This window comes from Gymnodraco acuticeps, unplaced genomic scaffold, assembly GCF_902827175.1.
Source record: "Gymnodraco acuticeps unplaced genomic scaffold, fGymAcu1.1, whole genome shotgun sequence".
Lineage (NCBI taxonomy): Eukaryota > Metazoa > Chordata > Actinopteri > Perciformes > Bathydraconidae > Gymnodraco > Gymnodraco acuticeps.
This window is the reverse complement of record NW_022991865.1, coordinates 1-19,424: the sequence shown is the minus strand read 5'-3', so window position 1 is coordinate 19,424 and position 19,424 is coordinate 1. Positions and strand designations below refer to the sequence as shown.

The 19,424-nt window shown below is 45.4% G+C and overlaps 1 protein-coding gene across 1 annotated transcript; it reads right to left on the bottom strand.

Annotated features, from left to right (window-relative positions):
- Positions 1-462: 462 nt before the first annotated feature.
- Positions 463-13,813, bottom strand: LOC117535452 (ribonuclease inhibitor-like; the record flags this gene model as incomplete). The annotated part of the gene is made up of 5 exons (XM_034199908.1): positions 463-2,088; positions 3,010-3,053; positions 10,808-10,978; positions 11,379-11,549; positions 13,640-13,813. Coding segments are annotated over 5 exons (562 nt in total), but the record flags the coding sequence as incomplete, so codon positions are not given.
- Positions 13,814-19,424: the final 5,611 nt, after the last annotated feature.

Below are 19,424 nucleotides of genomic sequence, written 5' to 3'. Positions count from 1 at the left end.
AGGTGAAATAAAGAAGATAATTCAAAGCAGATTTGATCCAACGATCTGTTGGGTTTATATCCAGGAGAGCATGAACATAGAGAGTCCTCAGCTCGTTCACATAAAGCCACAAAACTGATCATTATTTTCTGTATCATTTTGTATTTGTATTTATTTTCTAAAACAGATACAACATATTGAATATATTTTATTTGTATTTCTTTAAAAAAACACATTTAAAAAGCTATACCTAAGAGAACAAGATTATTATGAATAAACAATTAATAAGGCAAGTTTATTTATATAGCACCTTTCAACACAAGGCAATCCAAAGTGAAAAAATGAAAGACATTAAGAAAATATGTAAACATAAAGTATTTTATATGTGTACAAATTGGCACCAACATTGACTTTGATGCATTTTTTACATGTATTATTTATTCTTCACAGTGTGTAATTCATCAATGATTAGCAAGAATACTGTTTTTAGTTTTTGAGCATTTTTATTTGTTGTGAAAAACACCAAGAAACTCAAGTCTCAATCTGGTGGAAAACAGCCAGGAAACAGTTTGGGAGGGAGAAGCTTTCTGTTCCAGCATGACTGAGCCCCACAAAGCAGCTCCATCAAGGCCTGGGTGGATGAGTTTGGTGTGGAAGAACTTGACCTCAACCCACTGAACACCTTTGGGATGAACTAGAACGGAGAGCCAGCCTCTCGTCCAACACCAGTGTCTGACCTCACTAATGCTCTTCTGGATGAAAGGGCTTCCCACAGACACACTCCAAGATCTGTAGAAAGCCTTCCCAGAAGAGTGGAAGCTGTTATAGCTGCAAAGGGGGACCAAGTTCAAATGAAAGCCTAAGAGTTTGGAATGGGATGTCCTGAAAGCTCCTGTAGGTGTGATCAGAATCAGAATCCCTTTATTAGTCCCAGAGGAGAGATGTACATTGTTACAGCAGAAAGAGCCAGAGACAGCTTCATGTTCCCTAAAGCATGCAGACAACAAAGTATTAAAGATTAAAACAAGAAATTATAATTTAAAAAAAGTTACACATTTTACAAAATACACATGCTGTACCAGTTCTGAGGATTTAACAGCCAGGTATATATTGCATAGTTTTAACGGCATATATATATATGTATATATTGCACATAGTTGGTATTTAACAACAAGGGGTGTTATAGTCTGTGTTGTTGTGTGGGGGGTCTACTAGGGGTCGTGGTGGTTATATAGTCTGACCGCTGCAGGAAGGAAGGACCTGCGGTATCTCTCTAATGTGCAGGTGGTCCAATACTTTTGTCTATATTGTGTATAATTGAGTATCATCCGCATAACAATGAAAATGTCCAGAGTGATTCCTTATTGCCTAAAGGAAGCGTATATAATGTGAACACAATAGGTCTGAGCTCTGAGCCCTTATGCTTTGCTGCGGCAACACTGGCTGGATTCAATCAAACAGAACTCTAAACACATTTTCAGCTCTGCACACAATCTGCAATTCAACTCTGCACTTTCTAAAACCCTGCACACGGCTCTCTGAGTAACACACAGAGATCTGACATATCCACCTGGCAGCCATTTTCAAAACACTGCCATTAAACATGCTACATATGAGCCAATGAACAGATACACATGCCAGCTGACCGTTACCGCCTGGCTGCTGTACTGCTGACTCAGCAATCAGGATATAAGGACAAACAACAACATCCTGTTTATGAAATACACAAGAAAAGAAAGAAGAGTTAAGTCGTTGATTCAGGAGAAAAGCACTCTGATAGAAAGTCAGAAGCATTTGATTAAAATAAATGTAAATAAAATGTCCAAAGAAAGTATTCAGAGTAATTCTTATTACAGTTTTATAATTGTTTTATATATTCCTCAAATGATCTGCTTTGACTGCAGCTGGAGAAACTTCTGGATTCAGTCTGAAAGCATCCTTTTTTAACTTTAAACATGATCTTTAATAATGTTGTAGTTTAGTTGAACTCTGAGAGGTCGACTGGCTGGACTCCTCACTGGGACTCTGGTTCTGGACCAGCTTGCAGGGTCCAGGAGTTCTTGGAGAGAAGGAGCGCTTCCTGCCGCAGGACTCGGGGGATGGGAGTTCCTGAACATGGAGAAACAGCTTCAGTTATTATGCTCCAAATATCTGGAACAAAGTCACAGAAAGAATGTGTCTGCAGCTCAGAGAGTCCTGCTGGGAACCCACACATGTTGAGGAGCCCAAAGTGTGATGATAGACATGTACAGTACGGGTCCCCAGCACATAGAAGCTGCCGGATGCTAACCTGCATATGTTGGGAGAGCTTTACAGACCAGGAGAGGAACTGAGTACATTTACTCAAGTACTGTACTTAAGTACAATGTTAAGGTACTTGTACTTTACCTGAGTATTTCCATTTGATGCTACTGTGTACTTCTACACTTCTACTCCACTACAGTTCAGAGGTACATGGTGTACTTTTCCTCCACTACATGTATACCTTTAGTTACTTCACAGATGTGGATGAATGATGTGAAATATAACCAAGTGTTGAATCAGACTTTAGTTCCACCTGGAGTAAATCCACCAGCTACCCTGCAGTATACAAAGTCATTCAAACTAGCTGCACCTTCACCAGCTTTGAGAACACTTTCATGATCAATCATTATAAAACATATCATATATATTATTCTGAAATGGACCAATCTGCACAACGACTACTTTTACTGTCGTTACTAGATCTGAGTACTTCTACTTTTACTCAAGTAAAATATCTGAGTACTTCTACTTGTACTGAAGTATATTTTGAGGGTAATACTGTAACGGACTGGTTATAATGTTGATGTTTTCATGTGTTTTATTCTTCAGAGTTTATTTACATTTTACAGAGTGTCAGTGAACGCGTCACTGTGTTGATAGACAGTTCTTGTGAAGAGAAACAGCCAAAATGATGAAGAGAGAGAAACCAGAGTGTTGTTTTCCTCTGAGGACGTGCTCCATCAAAGAGTCTCATATCTGGATGAATGGAGGATATTCAGTACTCACAGGTCTTCTGGATCTTGGCTCTGATCGTCTCATCATCTCTGATCCTGTAGGGATGAACACAATCCAACAGTTATGATCCAGTTTAAAATAAGTGTTTGTTCTTTGAGTCAGCTTCAGAGTCCTGATCTCATGCTTTACATCCCATCATATCTTCTCTGCAAACACTACGACTGACTGCCACAGCTCTCAGCTGCATGACAGGAAGTAACAGCCATTAGTCAAGGAACTAAAAACATCCCATCAAACACAGACTACCTTTTCCACTCTTCTGTCAAACCCCATATGTCTGCTGGAAAGTTGATTACTTAATGAAGCTCAGCGCAAATTCAACCAGGAAGACCGTCTTTACTCTTCATGTATTTCTATTCCCATGCTACTCTCTCTCCTCTCAATAAGTGACCGGGGGCGTCACTCTGCCAGCCAACTTCCTGACTCCACTGCTGTATTTTCTGTTTTCTGCTTGAATAAAGCTTTTTGTTTATTGACCATTTCTCTCCAGTCTTTTGCTTTGGGGTCCAAAATTATATAGGCCGTAACAGAATTATCTGGCCAAAGCATGGACCCCGCAGAGACTGAGAAATTGAGGCAAGCTCTTTCGACACAGGGAGCTCGTGTGGGGCAGCACGAACAAGCTCTACAAGGTATCATGGAATCCCTCCACAACCTTACTGCCGGTTTCACTCAACTCAGCGGCCGCTTGGACCAGTCTTTCATCCAGCTCAACACGCTGACGGCTCCAGCTCCTGCGCCACCGCCCCCACCTCCTGAGATTCCAGTCATTCATCCCGGCCAACCCCGTGAACCATTCATCCCCACCCCTGTGAGGTATTCAGGTGATTCAGGGACATGCAGTCAGTTTCTTCACCAGTGCTCCATAGTTTTTGATCAGCAGCCTTTAACTTACTCCTCTGACAGAACTAGAGTAGCTTTCATTATGAGTTTGTTATCGGGTAAAGCAGCTGCATGGGCGGTAGCCATAGCCAAGAGTAACCCAGCTATCTATAACTCTTTTCCTGTGTTTGAGACCGAGATGTATCAAGTTTTTGACCACCCGCTTCAGGGTAAGGAGGCCGGTAATCGGCTCCTTTCTTTACGCCAGGGTTCTGAGTCAGTCTCCACTTACTCAATTGATTTCCGCATTCTCGCAGCAGAGAGCGGGTGGGATGAGACGGCTCTACAGATAGCTTTTTCCCGTGAATTAAACGACCAGTTAAAGGACGAGCTAGCTGCTCGAGATGAGACTTCGTCCCTTGAGGAGTTAATTTCTTTGGCCATTCGCTTAGATAATCGCCTCCGTGAGAGGCGTAGGGAGAGAACAGACAGGCAGAGATTCCCTCTCCCCTTTTCCCAACCCAAGTCACCACGTCCGCCTGGACAGTCTGCACCTCCTCACCAACGCTTCGGGCCTTTCTCCCTACCGGGACCCACCCACCGTCTCCTCATCCCTAAGCCCAGAGAGCCTATGCAGCTGGGGAGAATGAGGCTTTCACTTGCGGAACGGGAACGCCGTTTCCCTCCAGAGGCTCTGCATATACTGTGGTCAGGCTGGCACATTCGAGCCAAACTGTTCCGCTCTGCCAAAAGAGCAGGCTCAGCAGCCGGGGGAGGGGCGCTGGTGAGCCATACTTCTGTCTCCCCTTCCCACGCTAATCGTCTCCTGTTAAAGGGTACGGTTTCTAGTTCACAAGTTTCCCTTCCCCTTCAAGTCTTAGTTGATTCAGGGGCTGATGAAAATGTTATTGACTCTGACCTGGTTTTCCAGTCTAATCTCCCCTCAGAACTCCTGCCCGAGCCCAAGAACATTTTTTCCCTTGATGGTAGGCTTCTTGCCCGTGTAACTCACCGTACTGCCCCCGTGTCATTGTTACTCTCAGGTAATCATCACGAGACCATTTCCCTTTATCTCATTCCCTCACCCCTTTCTCCGCTGGTGTTAGGTCTCCCCTGGCTTAAACTCCACAACCCACACATAGACTGGGCCACCTTATCCATCGTCAATTGGAGTTTGTTCTGCCACTCTCACTGCTTACACTCTGCCATACCCACCACTGTTACTTCAAAACCTGTTCCCCCCCAGACCTGTTGACCTCACGTCAGTTCCCTCTGAGTATCATGACCTCCAGGAGGTTTTCAGCAAGGATCGTGCCCTGTCTCTCCCACCTCATCGACCTTATGACTGTGGCATTGACTTGCTCCCCGGTGCTCCCTTGCCTTCGAGCAGACTTTATAATATCTCCAAGCCGGAGAGGGAGGCCATGGAGACTTATATCACTGACTCTGTTGCTACTGGTCTCATTCGCCCTTCTCGCTCTCCATTGGGGGCAGGGGTTTTTTTTGTTGACAAAAAGGATAAGACTCTACGCCCCTGTATTGATTTCAGGGGCTTGAATGACATTACTGTAAATAATAAGTATCCTCTTCCGCTCATAGACTCAGCTTTTGGTTTCCTCTATCAAGCCACCATCTTCTCTAAGTTGGACCTCCGAAATGCCTACCACCTAGTTAGGATAAGGGTGGGAGACGAGTGGAAGACTGCGTTTAAGACGCCCCTGGGACATTTTGAATAGTTAGTTATGCCTTTTGGGTTAACTAACGCCCCTGCTGTGTTTCAGGCACTCATTAACGATGTCCTTCGTGATATGCTTAACAGATTTGTCTTTGTGTATCTTGATGATATCCTCATTTTCTCTCGTGACCCCCAAGAACATGTCCAACACATGAGGTTGGTGCTGCAGAGACTTCTGGAGAACAGACTTTATGTTAAGGCTGAGAAGTGTGCCTTTCATGTTTCCTCTGTTTAATTCCTGGGTTTTGTGGTAGAGAAGGGACAGGTCAGAGCCGACACTGCCAAAGTCATGGCAGTGGCCGAATGGCCCACTCCTACAACGAGAAAGCAACTCCAAAGGTTTCTTGGTTTTGCCAACTTTTACCGCAGGTTTATTCGTGACTATAGTCGAGCAGCCGCCCCACTCACCAAGCTCACCTCAGTTAAAGTTCCCTTTGTGTGGTCATCTGAAGCTGAGGCTGCTTTTGCTATGTTGAAGTGTTTGTTTTCCTCTGCTCCTGTGTTATCTCACCCTGATTCTTCAGCCCCTTTTGTGGTCGAAGTGGATGCCTCCGACACTGGTGTAGGGGCAGTCCTCTCCCACCGCTCAGCCTCCGACCAGAAGTTGCATCCCTGCGCCTTCTTTTCCCGCCGGCTCTCCCCGGCAGAAAGAAACTATGATGTGGGAAATCGGGAGCTTCTGGCAGTAGTCTTAGCCCTGCAGGCATGGAGGCACTGGCTTGAAGGCACAACTCATCCGTTTGTGGTATGGACGGACCACAGAAACTTAGCTTATCTCCGTTCTGCTCGCAGGCTCAACTCTCGCCAGGCTCGATGGGCACTTTTTCTGGGCCGGTTCAGCTTCACCCTCACCTATCGGCCAGGCTCACGGAACATCAAGGCAGATGCCCTGTCACGTCAGTTCGCTCCTCCGGTTGAGGAGCCATCCGCGGGAACCATTCTTCCATCCTCCTGTGTGGTGGGAGTAGCCAGGTGGGAGGTTGAGAGGGTGGTCCAGGAGGCACAAGAGGACCATCCAGCTCCTGAGGATTGTCCACCGGGTCGGCTGTTCGTTCCACCGCACGCCAGATCTTCAGTGCTCCAGTGGGGACATGATTCTAAGGTAGCTTGCCATCCAGGAGCACTTCGGACTCTAGGCCTCCTCCAACAACGCTTCTGGTGGCCCTCCATGTCCTCTGACGCCAAGAAGTATGTCGCCGCCTGCTCCATCTGCGCCCGCAGTAAGGCATCCCACCGCGCCCCTGCTGGTCTTCTCCGCCCTCTTCCCATTCCTCATCGGCCTTGGTCTCACATCGCCATGGACTTCGTGACGGGTCTTCCCCCATCGGAAGGAAATACAGTTATCCTGACGATTGTTGACCGCTTTTCCAAGGCCGTACACTTCGTTCCCCTACCTAAGTTACCTTCTGCTCTGGAGACTGCTACACTAATCACCCAGCATGTTTTTAGATTGCATGGCATTCCTCTGGACATTGTTTCTGACAGGGGTCCGCAATTTGCCTCTCGAGTCTGGAAAGCCTTTTGCCAGGCATTGGGGGCGTCGGCCAGTCTGTCATCAGGTTACCACCCGTAGACCAACGGCCAGACTGAGCGTGCGAATCAGGACCTGGAGGCAGCCCTTCGCTGTGTCTCTTCTCACCATCCAGTCTCCTGGGCCTCCCACCTGCCTTGGGTTGAATATGCCCACAACTCCCTGGTTTGCTCCGCCACAGGAATGTCTCCATTCATGGCTTCTGTTGGGTTCCAACCCCCTCTCTTCCCCACCCAGGAGAGGGATGTGGCAGTCCCCTCAGTACAGGGGCATCTTCGGCGGGCCCGCAGAGTCTGGCATGAAGCTCGGGCAGCTCTCGTTCGCACTGCTGCTCGCAACCAGAGGCTTGCAGACCGCCATCGCACTCCAGCCCCGGACTACCAGCCCGGTCAGAAGGTCTGTCTGTCCTCCCGTGATCTGCCACTCCAGACTGACTCCCGCAAACTGGCACCCAGGTACATTGGCCCGTTTGTCATTGAACGGATTAATAACCCCCGCTGTGGTTAGGCTCAAGCTGCCTGCTGCCTTGAATGTCCACCCAGCATTTCATGTCTCACTGCTCAAACCAGTTCCTCCAGTCCTCTGAGCCCTCCGGCCGAGCCCCCTCCTCCCCCCCAGAGTATTGACAATCATCCTGCTTTCACCGTCCAGCGGTTGTTGGATGTACGAAGGCGAGTGCCGGGGTTTCCAGTACTTGGTGGATTGGGAGGGGTACGGACTAGAGGAGCGTCAATGGGTCTCCTGCTCCCTGATTTTGGACCCTGCTCTCCTTAGGGACTTTTATGAGAGGTACCCGGACAGGCCTGGTAGGACGCCAGGAGGCGTCCATTGAGGGGGGGGGTACTGTTATGATTCTGTTTAGTTTTATTTTTGTTGTGTGCTTTTGTGTGCTTTTTCCTGTCTCACCCCTCTCTTCTCTGTGTTCCTCTGCAGGGCTGGCGTGTGACAGGGAGTTGGCTGGCTCCTCCCAGGAGCAGACGAGGCACACCTGTTTCCACTCACCTCTTCACCTGTAGATTTATAAGCCCGGTCCTCATGCCACTTCCCTGCCAGATAATTCCTCTGTGTTTCGACCCTCCGGTGTGTCTCGCTGCTCTCCTCGTCGTTTGGATTAAGTGTTTGGATTTTTGCCTCCTGTCCCTGACGACTCAGTGCCAGCCAACTTCCTGACTCCACTGCCGTATTTTCTGTTTTCTGCTTGAATAAAGCTTTTTGTTTATTGACCATCTCTCTCCAGTCTTTTGCTTTGGGGTCCAAAATTCTATAGGCCGTAACACTGTCCCTCTGATTCCAGGGTCAAGCTAAGCCCCTCCCATTCAGACCGACCCCAACTATCCATTCACCACCACCAGGGTCAAGCTAAGCCCCTCCCCTTCAGACCGATCCCAACTATCCATTCACCACCACCAGGGTCAAGCTAAGCTCCTCCCCTTCAGACCGACCCCAACTATCCATTCACCACCACCAGGGTCAAGCTAAGCCCCTCCCCTCCAGACCGACCCCAACTATCCATTCACCACCACCAGGGTCAAGCTAAGCCCCTCCCCTTCAGACTGACCCCAACTATCCATTCACCACCACCAGGGTCAAGCTAAGCCCCTTGTTGAGATCATAGTATGAAGTGAATACTTAAAAACGAAAGTTAATTATAAATCATATATGATCAATCATATTCTTGTATAAACCCATAATGAGAATGCTTCTTGACGGTTTTTTGAATATGTAGCCTATGTATGCTTACAATTTTTTTCTGTTGCTATTTGATAACTTTGCGTTTTGAAAAGAGGGTGTTGTGAGTTTTCATAGTATGTTTAATACTTAAAACGAAAGTTAGTTATAATCAAATATAATCAATTATATTTTTGTATAACCCACAATGAAAAATACTTCATATTTTAGGTTTTTCTATAGTCACAGTATAAACAAAACCAAGTGGTTTGTTAAGTTGAGTGTACAGCCTAAAAAGAGTTATGGGTGTTTTGGATAAGAGATAGGCCGTTTTCTCCCTCTCCTCTGGCAGCAGTTCACAGGGAGGGGGGCTCCAAGCTTAAGGAGAAACACATTAGAGGCCTAAAGGGGTCATGTCCTTTTTACACTAACATGGGAAGGTGTGTCTTATGCCATAAGATATGGAACATGTCGGGTCATGTCCAGCCTTGTACATTAGAGGGCATGCCCAGTTTTCCACAAATTGGGTGTAGAGGAGGAGTTTGTTTTTTGGGGGTTTCGATCCAGTTTTTTGAGCATAAAGAGACTGGTTTTTTGAGAGAGCGCGAGAGAGAGGGGGGGGAAACCCCTGGTAGACTCTCTCCCGGTAGGCTGTGTCCTTCAGAGCTGGGTTAATAGCTCTCGGTAAGGTCCTCACACACGTGGTAAATATCTCTCAAATTTCTTGGTTGTTGGCTGAGTGGAATGATTTGATGAGAGATGTGTTTGTGAATATTATAACCCGCCACCTGTGAGGAATCTTCCTCCGAATTAATGCGGATAGGAATGGGTTTTTGAATGTTAAATCCGCCGTCTGTGTCGGAAAAAGTGTATGAATATTATAACCCGCGACCTGTGAGGAATCTTCCTCCGAATTAATGCGGATAGGAACGGGTTTTTGAATGTTATACCCGCCGTCTGTGTCGGAAAAAAAGGTATGAAACTGATGTGAATTGATTTGGTGAATGAAAAGTTGAATGCGCTTTTTATTGTCACCGGCCTTTTTATGAGGAAATACCTCTAAATTCTATCGGGAGATTTTAAAATGTCACAACTGAATTGGGCAGTTGAAATTAAAACATTTTGGTAATAAATGTAAGACTGTGAATTAAAGTTTCATATTTGAACATGATCACAGCACCATTTTTTTAGTATGATTATAATGTTGTAAAGAGAGAAGGTAAAAACCCTGTATTAGTTTGGACCTATTTTTCTTCAAATAAACTGATCCCACCTTTTGGACTGGGATAATTTAAAAGACAACCTGTGCACTCCTCTCCTGCTTCAAAGGTAAGATTGCACCCTGCCACTCACACTTAGGTAGGAGCACACTCCATTTACTGATATCAAAATCCTTCGGGATCCCTTAAACATATTAAAAAAGAGTTGTCTGAATTGAAACAGCAGTTAATTTAACCTAGGTTCTTCGGGGAGTTATAGAGGTGAGATCTTGCTGACGTTGGTGGATCTGAGCCAAGCAGCAACCTTACATAGACTCAATAACTTCGGAAAGGTCAATTAGTAGGTCAGAGTAATTTACCGGAATAAATTATGAGGACCTCTCCGACTCTAAACACCCTCCCCTTCAGACCGACCCCAACTATCCATTCACCACCACCAGGGTCAAGCTAAGCCCCTCCCCTTCAGACCGACCCCAACTATCCATTCACCACCACCAGTGTCTAGACCCCAGGGGGGTTTCATCGGATCGGCTCTACCCTCCCGAATGATTACAGCCCTTCCCGGGGCCTAATCACCAAAATTACCATTACATTCATTTGTGCATCTGCGCAATAAATATGTATTATTACATCAAAAGCTCTCCTGATTGAACTAAACGTGGCTTTGCATTTCCAGCTGGCCTTCTCTAGTTGATGGAAGAATGAGAGAGCCTGCAGTCAGTGGGTAACATCACTGATCTGTTTCCCCAGTGAGAGAAACACCTCCCTGTGTTTCATACAATACTGCTGAACCAGCAGAGACCCCTTACTGACCTGAGGGTCTCCAGTCTGCAGTCTGGACTCTCCAGAAGATCTCTCAGCAGCTCCACTCCTGAATCCTGCAGAGCGTTCTCTCTCAGGTCCAGATCTCTCAGATGGATGTTGGACTTCAGAGCTGAGGCCAGAGCAGAACAGCTGATCTCTGACAAACTGCAGCTCCTCAGACTGAATAAAGAAAACATGATGAGGATAAGTATCTGTTTATAATCCAATCAGATGTTTCTCAACATTTAAATGAATCTGAACAGAAACATCTGTCTACTTCAGAAAGTGAACTTTATCATGTGAAACTAAAGTTACTTCAGATGACCTTTATTCAGACGTTATCGTTTACTAAATATTAAATACAGAGATTTACTTTTTACTACTAACATCTATTACAGTTCCTTTAAGAAACAGTCAACATGTATGTCTGCAGTTCTTACTTCTTACTCTTAAAAATGAAAAATGAATAAAAGGAGATTTACAAACTCTATGGATGAAGTTATTAATGAATATAAATGAGGTTCAGTTACAAAGTGAACATGTGAGATCTCCAGCAGTAACAGAGAGTCAGTGAACTGACCTGAGAGTCTCCAGTCTGCAGTCTGGACTCTCCAGAAGATCTCTCAGCAGCTCCACATCTGAATCCTGCAGAGCGTTCTCACTCAGGTCCAGATCTCTCAGATGGATGTTGGACTTCAGAGCTGAGATCAGAGCAGAACAGCTGATCTCTGACAACCTGCAGCCCCTCAGTCTGAATAAAGAAAACATGATGAGGATAAACATCTGTTTATAATCCAATCAGATGTTTCTCAAATAAATAAAAATAATTACAAAAACAAGAAAATGAAATAACCATAAAAAAGTCAAATCAAAGCAACATTCTTTCAGTCACAGTTTCTCACAAATACTGAAACATGAAACCAGAACACAATCACAAGTCACCTTCATACCGTCTAATTACGCTTTCTTTATACATTTTCTTAAACATGAAAATGTTCTTACAGCCGTTTAAATCATTCGGCAAAGAATTCCACTTCTTTACTCCAGAGACACATCTGCTTTAAAGCAGGACGTGCAAACGTGCGGTCACCACTAGATGCACTTTAACACAGGGGTATCCTCGCCTGCACGCTATGTATCCGTGCTGCTATGTTGTTTTGCCATGTCATAAATACTTGTGTATTCTGCTCTTGCTCTTTTGCACTTTTCTTGTATTTCGTGTATTTGTATCTGCTATGTTTGGTCATGTTCTTAATGTTTGATGTGAGGGACTGCGGATGGAAAGTAGCTCAAAGCTAAATCCGGCATATTTACGCTTGGTACATTCATTGTTTTAAGTGTTCATTAAAGTGCAATGTCCCTACCAAATAAACCATTACAGCTAATAAACAAGCTGATGCTTAGAATGTAATCTCCTGCTATGATGCTCATCCTCTGAGTTTAAACTAATGTGTTTTGTATATTTTTCTGGCAGTATTCTGTTGTTTGCTTTATGCATAACTAAAGCCGTCTTGTAATTCTATTAAACCTTTAAAAGTGAACAGCCTTGACTCAATAAACTGTTTGTTCTCTAGGTTGTACATTATGCAACATTCTCACAGCTTTTCTCTGTACTGTAATGAAAGGTTTTAAATGACTCATCTAGGTGTATCTATGAGTATATGAGTCAGCTGCATTCTCTCTCTCTCTAATCTCTCTCGCGCAACCGCGAACGAGCGCGCGCGCAACGCGCGCGCGCGCGCGCGGCGCGCGCGCAACCGGCGCAACCGCGCGCGCAACCGCGAGCGCGCGGCGCGCGCGCGCGGCGCGCAACGCGCGCTCGCCTCTCTCACTCTATCAACCTCTCAACCTCTCTCTCTCTCTCTCTCAAACATCCAACCTCCTCTCTCTCTCTCTCTCAACCTCTCTCTCAACCTCTCTCTCTCAACCTCTCTCTCTCAACCTCTCTCTCTCAACCTCTCTTCTCTCTCTCTCTCTCTCGCTCAACCTCTCTCTCTCTCTCTCTCTCTCACCCTCTCTCTCTCAACCTCTCTCTCTCCCCCTCGCTCAACCTCTCCTGGGGGGGGGGGCCGCCCTGATCAAATGAGAAAGAAGAAAAACTCAACATGTATGTCTGCAGTTTTTACTCTTAAAAATGAAACATGAATAAAAGGACATTTACAACTCTATGGATGTTAGTTATTAACGAATATAAATGAGGTTCAGTTACAAAGTGAACATGTGAGATCTCCAGCAGTAACAGAGAGTCAGTGAACTGACCTGAGAGTCTCCCAGTCTGCAGTCTGGACTCTCCAGAAGATCTCTCAGCAGCTCCACTCCTGAATCCTGCAGAGCGTTTCTCACTCAGCTCCAGATCTCTCAGATGGAGGTTGGACTTCAGAGCTGAGATCAGAGCAGAACAGCTGATCTCTGACAACCTGCAGCGCTTCAGTCTGAAGAAAGAAACCATGATGTAAGTTTAGAAAACAAAGTTCCTGTTTGAAATAACTCCAGGTTTAATAATCTGTTCAGAGGTCCAAACAGGGTTTTAATGTCAGAGATGATGCAGAAACAATCCACTGATAATCTGGAACTCTAACTTTGATCAGATGTTGAACAACTCCTTCCTCTCCCTCACAGCTCCTCAGTACTGACAGCATCTCCACTGACTCCTGGAGCACAGGGTGAGTCTGTGGAAGCTCAAAACTCTCTCCCTCACACATTCACCTTCTCTCTGTTACTATGATCAATATTCAGTCATTAGCAGAAACGGAAACAAATAAAAATAACATTGTATTTGTTCAAATTCAGAAAATCATAAACACAAACAGATCAATATGAACTGCAGTCAGTGAACTTGACCTGAGAGCCTCCAGTCTGCAGTTTGGACTCTTTAGTCCAGAAATCAGACGCTCCACTCCTGAATCCTGCAGAGGGATGTGACTCAGCTCCAGATCTCTCAGATGGGAGGGGTCAGACTTCAGAGCTGAGGCCACGACTTCACAGTCAGTCTCTGTGATTATCCAGCCAGCAAGTCTATAATAAAACATATATTACAACATTGTGTTAAAAAGAGAGGAAAACATTATATTAACCTCAAGCATTTGATGAAAAAAGATTGTGACATGTTCTGATAGACCTTTGCTGTTGGTCCATTTAATAATATATAATAATATATGATAATAGAGTGTAATGAGTAGTCAGTGTGATCTGATCTCATGTCTGTGCTCCTGCTGTCACTGACTGTTACCAAAAGAAACAGAAATTAAATGAACCACTTGACGATATTAGAGATGTACATATTTAAATGTTAGTTAATATTTGGATGTGAATGATGGTATGAAGGATGGTTTTGGCTTCTCTGAGCTTTCTGAACATTTATTGCGCACACAAACACAATTAACAAACCAATACAGTTTCAGTATGTCAACTTGATACCATCAGATTGTTCCCAGTATATCAGCATTAAGACATAACTCTGTTATTGGGGGGGAAATTATATAGATCTGATTTTAACTCGAACACATCGTGATCAAAACATGTCGGTGATAAAGACGTGAAATCCTTTTGAACAGCGTTCGTTACAATATGATTTTACTCAAATAGCATTTATTCAGATTCTTCAAGTGAGGAGTTATCTTTCCGACATTTCAAAAAGAGTTCAAACGGGAGAGACGTGATGTATGAAATACATGTTTATTACCGGACACGTGGTATAGAAAATTATGATTGACAGATTACAACAATGAATCAACTGATGTTTGGAGATTAGGCCCCGGTTTGTAGGATAATCATTCGGGAGGGGAAAACCGCTCCGATGAATCCCCGGGGGCTAGACACTGGTGGTGGTGATAAGTGGTTCGGTCTGGTCTGGAGGAAGAAGGATTAGCTTGGCCCTGAATTAGGAGACACGAGGCAAAGGGGTGGAGGCGGGTTGTGCGTTGACACCAGAAATGACAACTGACAGAGAGGGAAGAGCAGATTTAAAGGGTTTAGCAGGTGCAATGATTGCTAGCTAGGGAGTACCGCCCCTGATTACTTAATGAAAGAGGAGCTTGCAGTGACGTGTAACACCAGGGGTATGGTCTTCCTTCTTGAACTTGCGCTAAGCTTCATTTCAAACAGGAGAGACGTGATGTATGAAATACATGTTTATTACCGGACACGTGGTATAGAAAATTATGATGACAGATTACAACAATTAATCAACTGATGTTTGGAGATTAGGCCCCGGTTTGTAGGATAATCATTCGGGAGGGGAAAACCGCTCCGATGAACCCCCAAAGAGAAGAGAAGTGAGAAGTGCTGAGATGTGAAGCATTTATTACCTTGCTGGCTGATTGAGGAGATCTGTGGATGAAATGAGATAACACGGGGACATGATGAGAATGTCGGAATAACTGTAGGGTTAATGTGAACGCCAACCATGCTTAGCGCCTGCATGTTGGATTAGACGATGCTGACCCACTGGCCGCAACCTGCACGCGCAGGGTTAAACATGACGCTGACCCACCGGCCGCAACCTGCACGCGCAGGGTTAAACATGACGCTGACCCGCTGGCCGCAACCTGTACGCACAGGGTTAAACAAAAGCTGACCCATAGGCCGCAACCTGTACACACAGGGTTAAACAAAAGCTGACCCATAGGCCGCAACCTGTACACATAGGGTTAAACAAAAGCTGACCCATAGGCCGCAACCTGCACACGCAGGGTTAAACAAAAGCTGACCCATAGGCCGCAACCTGTACACACAGGGTTAAACAAAATGCTGACCCATAGGCCGCAACCTGTACACACAGGGTTAAACAAAATGCTGACCCATAGGCCACAACCTGCACACACAGGGTTAAACAAAAGCTGACCCATAGGCCACAACCTGCACATGCAGGGTTAAACAAAAGCTGACCCATAGGCCGCAACCTGTACCCACAGGGTTAAACAAAATGCTGACCCATAGGCCGCAACCTGTACACACAGGGTTAAACAAAAGCTGACACATAGGCCGCAACCTGTACACACAGGGTTAAACAAAATGCTGACCCATAGGCCGCAACCTGTACACACAGGGTTAAACAAAATGCTGACCCATAGGCCGCAACCTGTACACACAGGGTTAAACAAAAGCTGACCCATAGGCCGCAACCTGTACACACAGGGTTAAACAAAATGCTGACCCATAGGCCGCAACCTGTACACACAGGGTAAAACATGACACTGACCTACTGGCCCTGCACGTGCAGGGTTTAAACATAATGCGGACCCACTGGCCGCAACCTGCGCGGCAGGATTCAATACAATGCGAACCCGAAGGTCACAACGATATGAAGTGTTTAAACATGAACACGGTGACACATAAATGTGCTGACTTGCTAAGACCACCACCAGTTGTATGTATAAATACCGTTTAGTGTTTGGACATAGCCCGCACGCACGGATGTCCGGGCGAATGGGATATGAAGGCGGAGGAGGACCACCGTCCGAGTTTGCAGGGAGGAGAGAGATATGCCTTGAATGGCTGCACCTGTCTGAACGAAAGCCCTGATATGCTATTAGACGCCACCACCAGTTATATGCATATTTACCATAGGTAAACTGAAGAGATCTTGATTGGCGGCACGAGCCGATGTCCGGGTGAAGAGGGAGATGTAGACGATATAATGCCCGAGAGCTGTTAGCTTGAGTACGGTGATGCATGAATATCGTAACCTGGCTTACCACGAGCCAAGTGAGCATGAACCCGAGAATATGAATGAAGTGCAGGATGCACGCAGCAAAGACGTACACTTAGTTAAATACTGAGACATGACCCATGATATAGTATATCTTAATTAGCGTTAAGTATGCCGGGATGAGTCATAGATGCTGATGAGCTGATTGAGTGATTAAGACTGTCTTCTATCATCTGAAGTGAGGATGATGGAGGGACGCTAGTGTTAGATCCAGCAAGTGTGATAATAAATGTGTAGCAATAGTGGAAATCTGAGTGTGCCGCTATGCGAATGATCTCATGCAGATATCCCCCCAAAAACGGAGGATGTGCAGTGCACGTCCTTAAGTCGGGGAAAAACACGGTCGTCGTGAGGCCGACGGATGCCACGTCCAGGAAACGGGAGATGATGCGTGCCGAAGAATCCGCATGCAAAGTACGGTTGCCCGGTGAGGAAGAGCAACTGTCGTTGAAGACATTTATGTGGATGCACGCAGTTGGTTAGAGGAACGTTAATACCATGAGCTTGATGTGATGGCTAGGAACTCGGTGTGAGACTGGGCCTGTAGTTCCTCATGATTAGGAACGCTGTGCTCCTGGAGGAGTCTCTTCTTGCTTCTTCTTCTCTCTTCTTGTTTCTTCTTCTCTTTTCCCAGTTGAGCGGAGTTGTAGTTTAGTAATGTTGTATTTGAACACTAGATGCGTGAAGGCAACGGATTAGGAGATCTCCCTGAGCAGTGGGTGATTTGAACTGGGGAGAGACGCTATTAATTATTTACCGAATAGCCGGTGCACGCGTAGTTTCTCCTACTTGACTTAAGGCTGAAAGAGTTCCGCTGAACGATGATGGGAACTTTAAAGCGCGTCGTAATATCTGCTTTGAAGAGCCAGCCTTGGCCTGCACGCTATTAGATACATTATCTCCGTGCGTAGAAAGGGGGGAACATGACCTTGTCATCGAGATTGCCCTGAGCATTTACCGAATCGTAAAATAATCTGTCGACAGGCTGTAAACAGAAAAGCTGAAATTGAAACTAATAAATACTCAGTTACCTCTAATCATTAACCCAGTTTGTATAATGTAGTTACTCTGTGTGTTGCTGCTAGCATACATAACATCTGACGTGGAAACGTTACTCGTGAATGGGGCTACAGAGCTGCTAGAAAGACAGTGGAACCCGGTGCATTCCTTCGTCTGGATGTGGAGCACTTTTGATAAATATTTAGACAAAGTGCTCGTGTTACGCCCTTACATGATAAACACTTTGGCAACGAGCATTCTCCACATCGAAGAGGGTGAAGTTTAACCACGCCTCGGAGCGCGTTCTCTCCGCCACCTCCGCAGTGTGCTCCGCTGCATGTAGCAGCTGTGTGTGTAAACTGCCCCGCCCCCTCGCGATGGGGGAGAGAGATCTCATCTGATCGAAAATACATCATAGGCGCATTTGTTTGTCCTTTGCATATTAGAACGAGTTGTGACACTAGACTGCGATATAATGTTTTTGTAGCAATAAACATGACATATATTTATAAATGTCTCCGGTACTGATAAAAAGACCAATAACGTTGGAGCTTACGCACGTAAACACACTGCTGACGTCACAATGAATCGACGACTGAATTAGTTGCAACTAATTTGGTAATCGATTTGATCGATTAGTCGATTAGTTGTTGCACCCTTAGTCGCTGCAACTCTGACTACTTTTAAATCCAGGCTGAAAACTTTTCTTTTGTCGCTGCTTTTAATTGAACTATTCATATCTTAGACTGCACTGTACTTTGATCCATGTACTTTTTCTTTTAATGTTTAATTGATTAGCTTCCTTTTAAATGACTGATTTTAAATGCCATTTCTTAATGTCTTTCATTTTTTAAAGCAATTTGAATTGCCTTGTATTGAAAAGTGCTGTATAAATAAACTTGCCTTGCTGCCAAGGAGATGTTGTTGTCGCAGATCTAGCCGTTGGTGCACCAAGAAACGGATATTCTTAGTGGAGAAGAAAAAGAGAAAAACCGATCATTTAGTCAATAATCATTAAATTAATATTGGGAGTGAATTCCTAATTTATTTAGTATCTGGTCGTGTCATAAACAGGATAATGTGTGCAGCGACTGTTCATTGAGGAAAAGAAGCCCTACGAAACGCCATTCATTTCAGGAAACGCTGTGTTGAAGCTTGAACCTGCGTTAGTTACTGAGCATTGTAATGAGTAATTACCCGACTGCATTAGTAATGCAAGTAATACGTTACTGAAACTCCATACTGTAGCACGTTACCCCCAACACTGCCTGAAGCTCACCTTAACCTGACTAGAGGTAGCAATGCATAGTGTTGAACTTCCTGTCGGCTCCCAGACCGTAGCGAGGGAAACGGGGGGGGGGGGGTGACTCTCTGTCGTCTCCCGGGGTAGAAGCACACGCTTCTGGTTCAATAACCCATTTTATCGGAAAGACTGGAGAGAGGCGAGCTCTTCTTGGGAGGTCGTTGCATTATTTAGCTCTCCTGTTTCGCAAGATAGATTTCGCAAGATCGCAGACCTTCCTTTTTTCTGCTGCCTCGTTTATTTCTTAAAACATGTATCCCGCTCGCTCATACCATGCCCACGCACACATGCACACGCCACACCCCTCTCTTAAGGGGTAGCGATCTCACTCTGCATGACCCAAATGTCGTAACGATATACGAAACATCTCGTCAATTTGTTGCAACTGCCTTTGCCAAGTTACCCTGACGCCTGTTGAAGTGAGCGCAGGAGGAATAGCTTCAATGGGATAGCTTAAGCCCTGCCTGCCTGCCTGTTGTAGTTGAAGCCAGAATGGGTAAAACTCCGCATGTGATGAGGACCGTTCCGCGTGAAGCCGGAAGCGCCGCATTAGGCGGCCCTGATGCCAGTGATGCCTTCTCAAGAGACTGAAGCGTACGTCAGTTGTTTGCGTG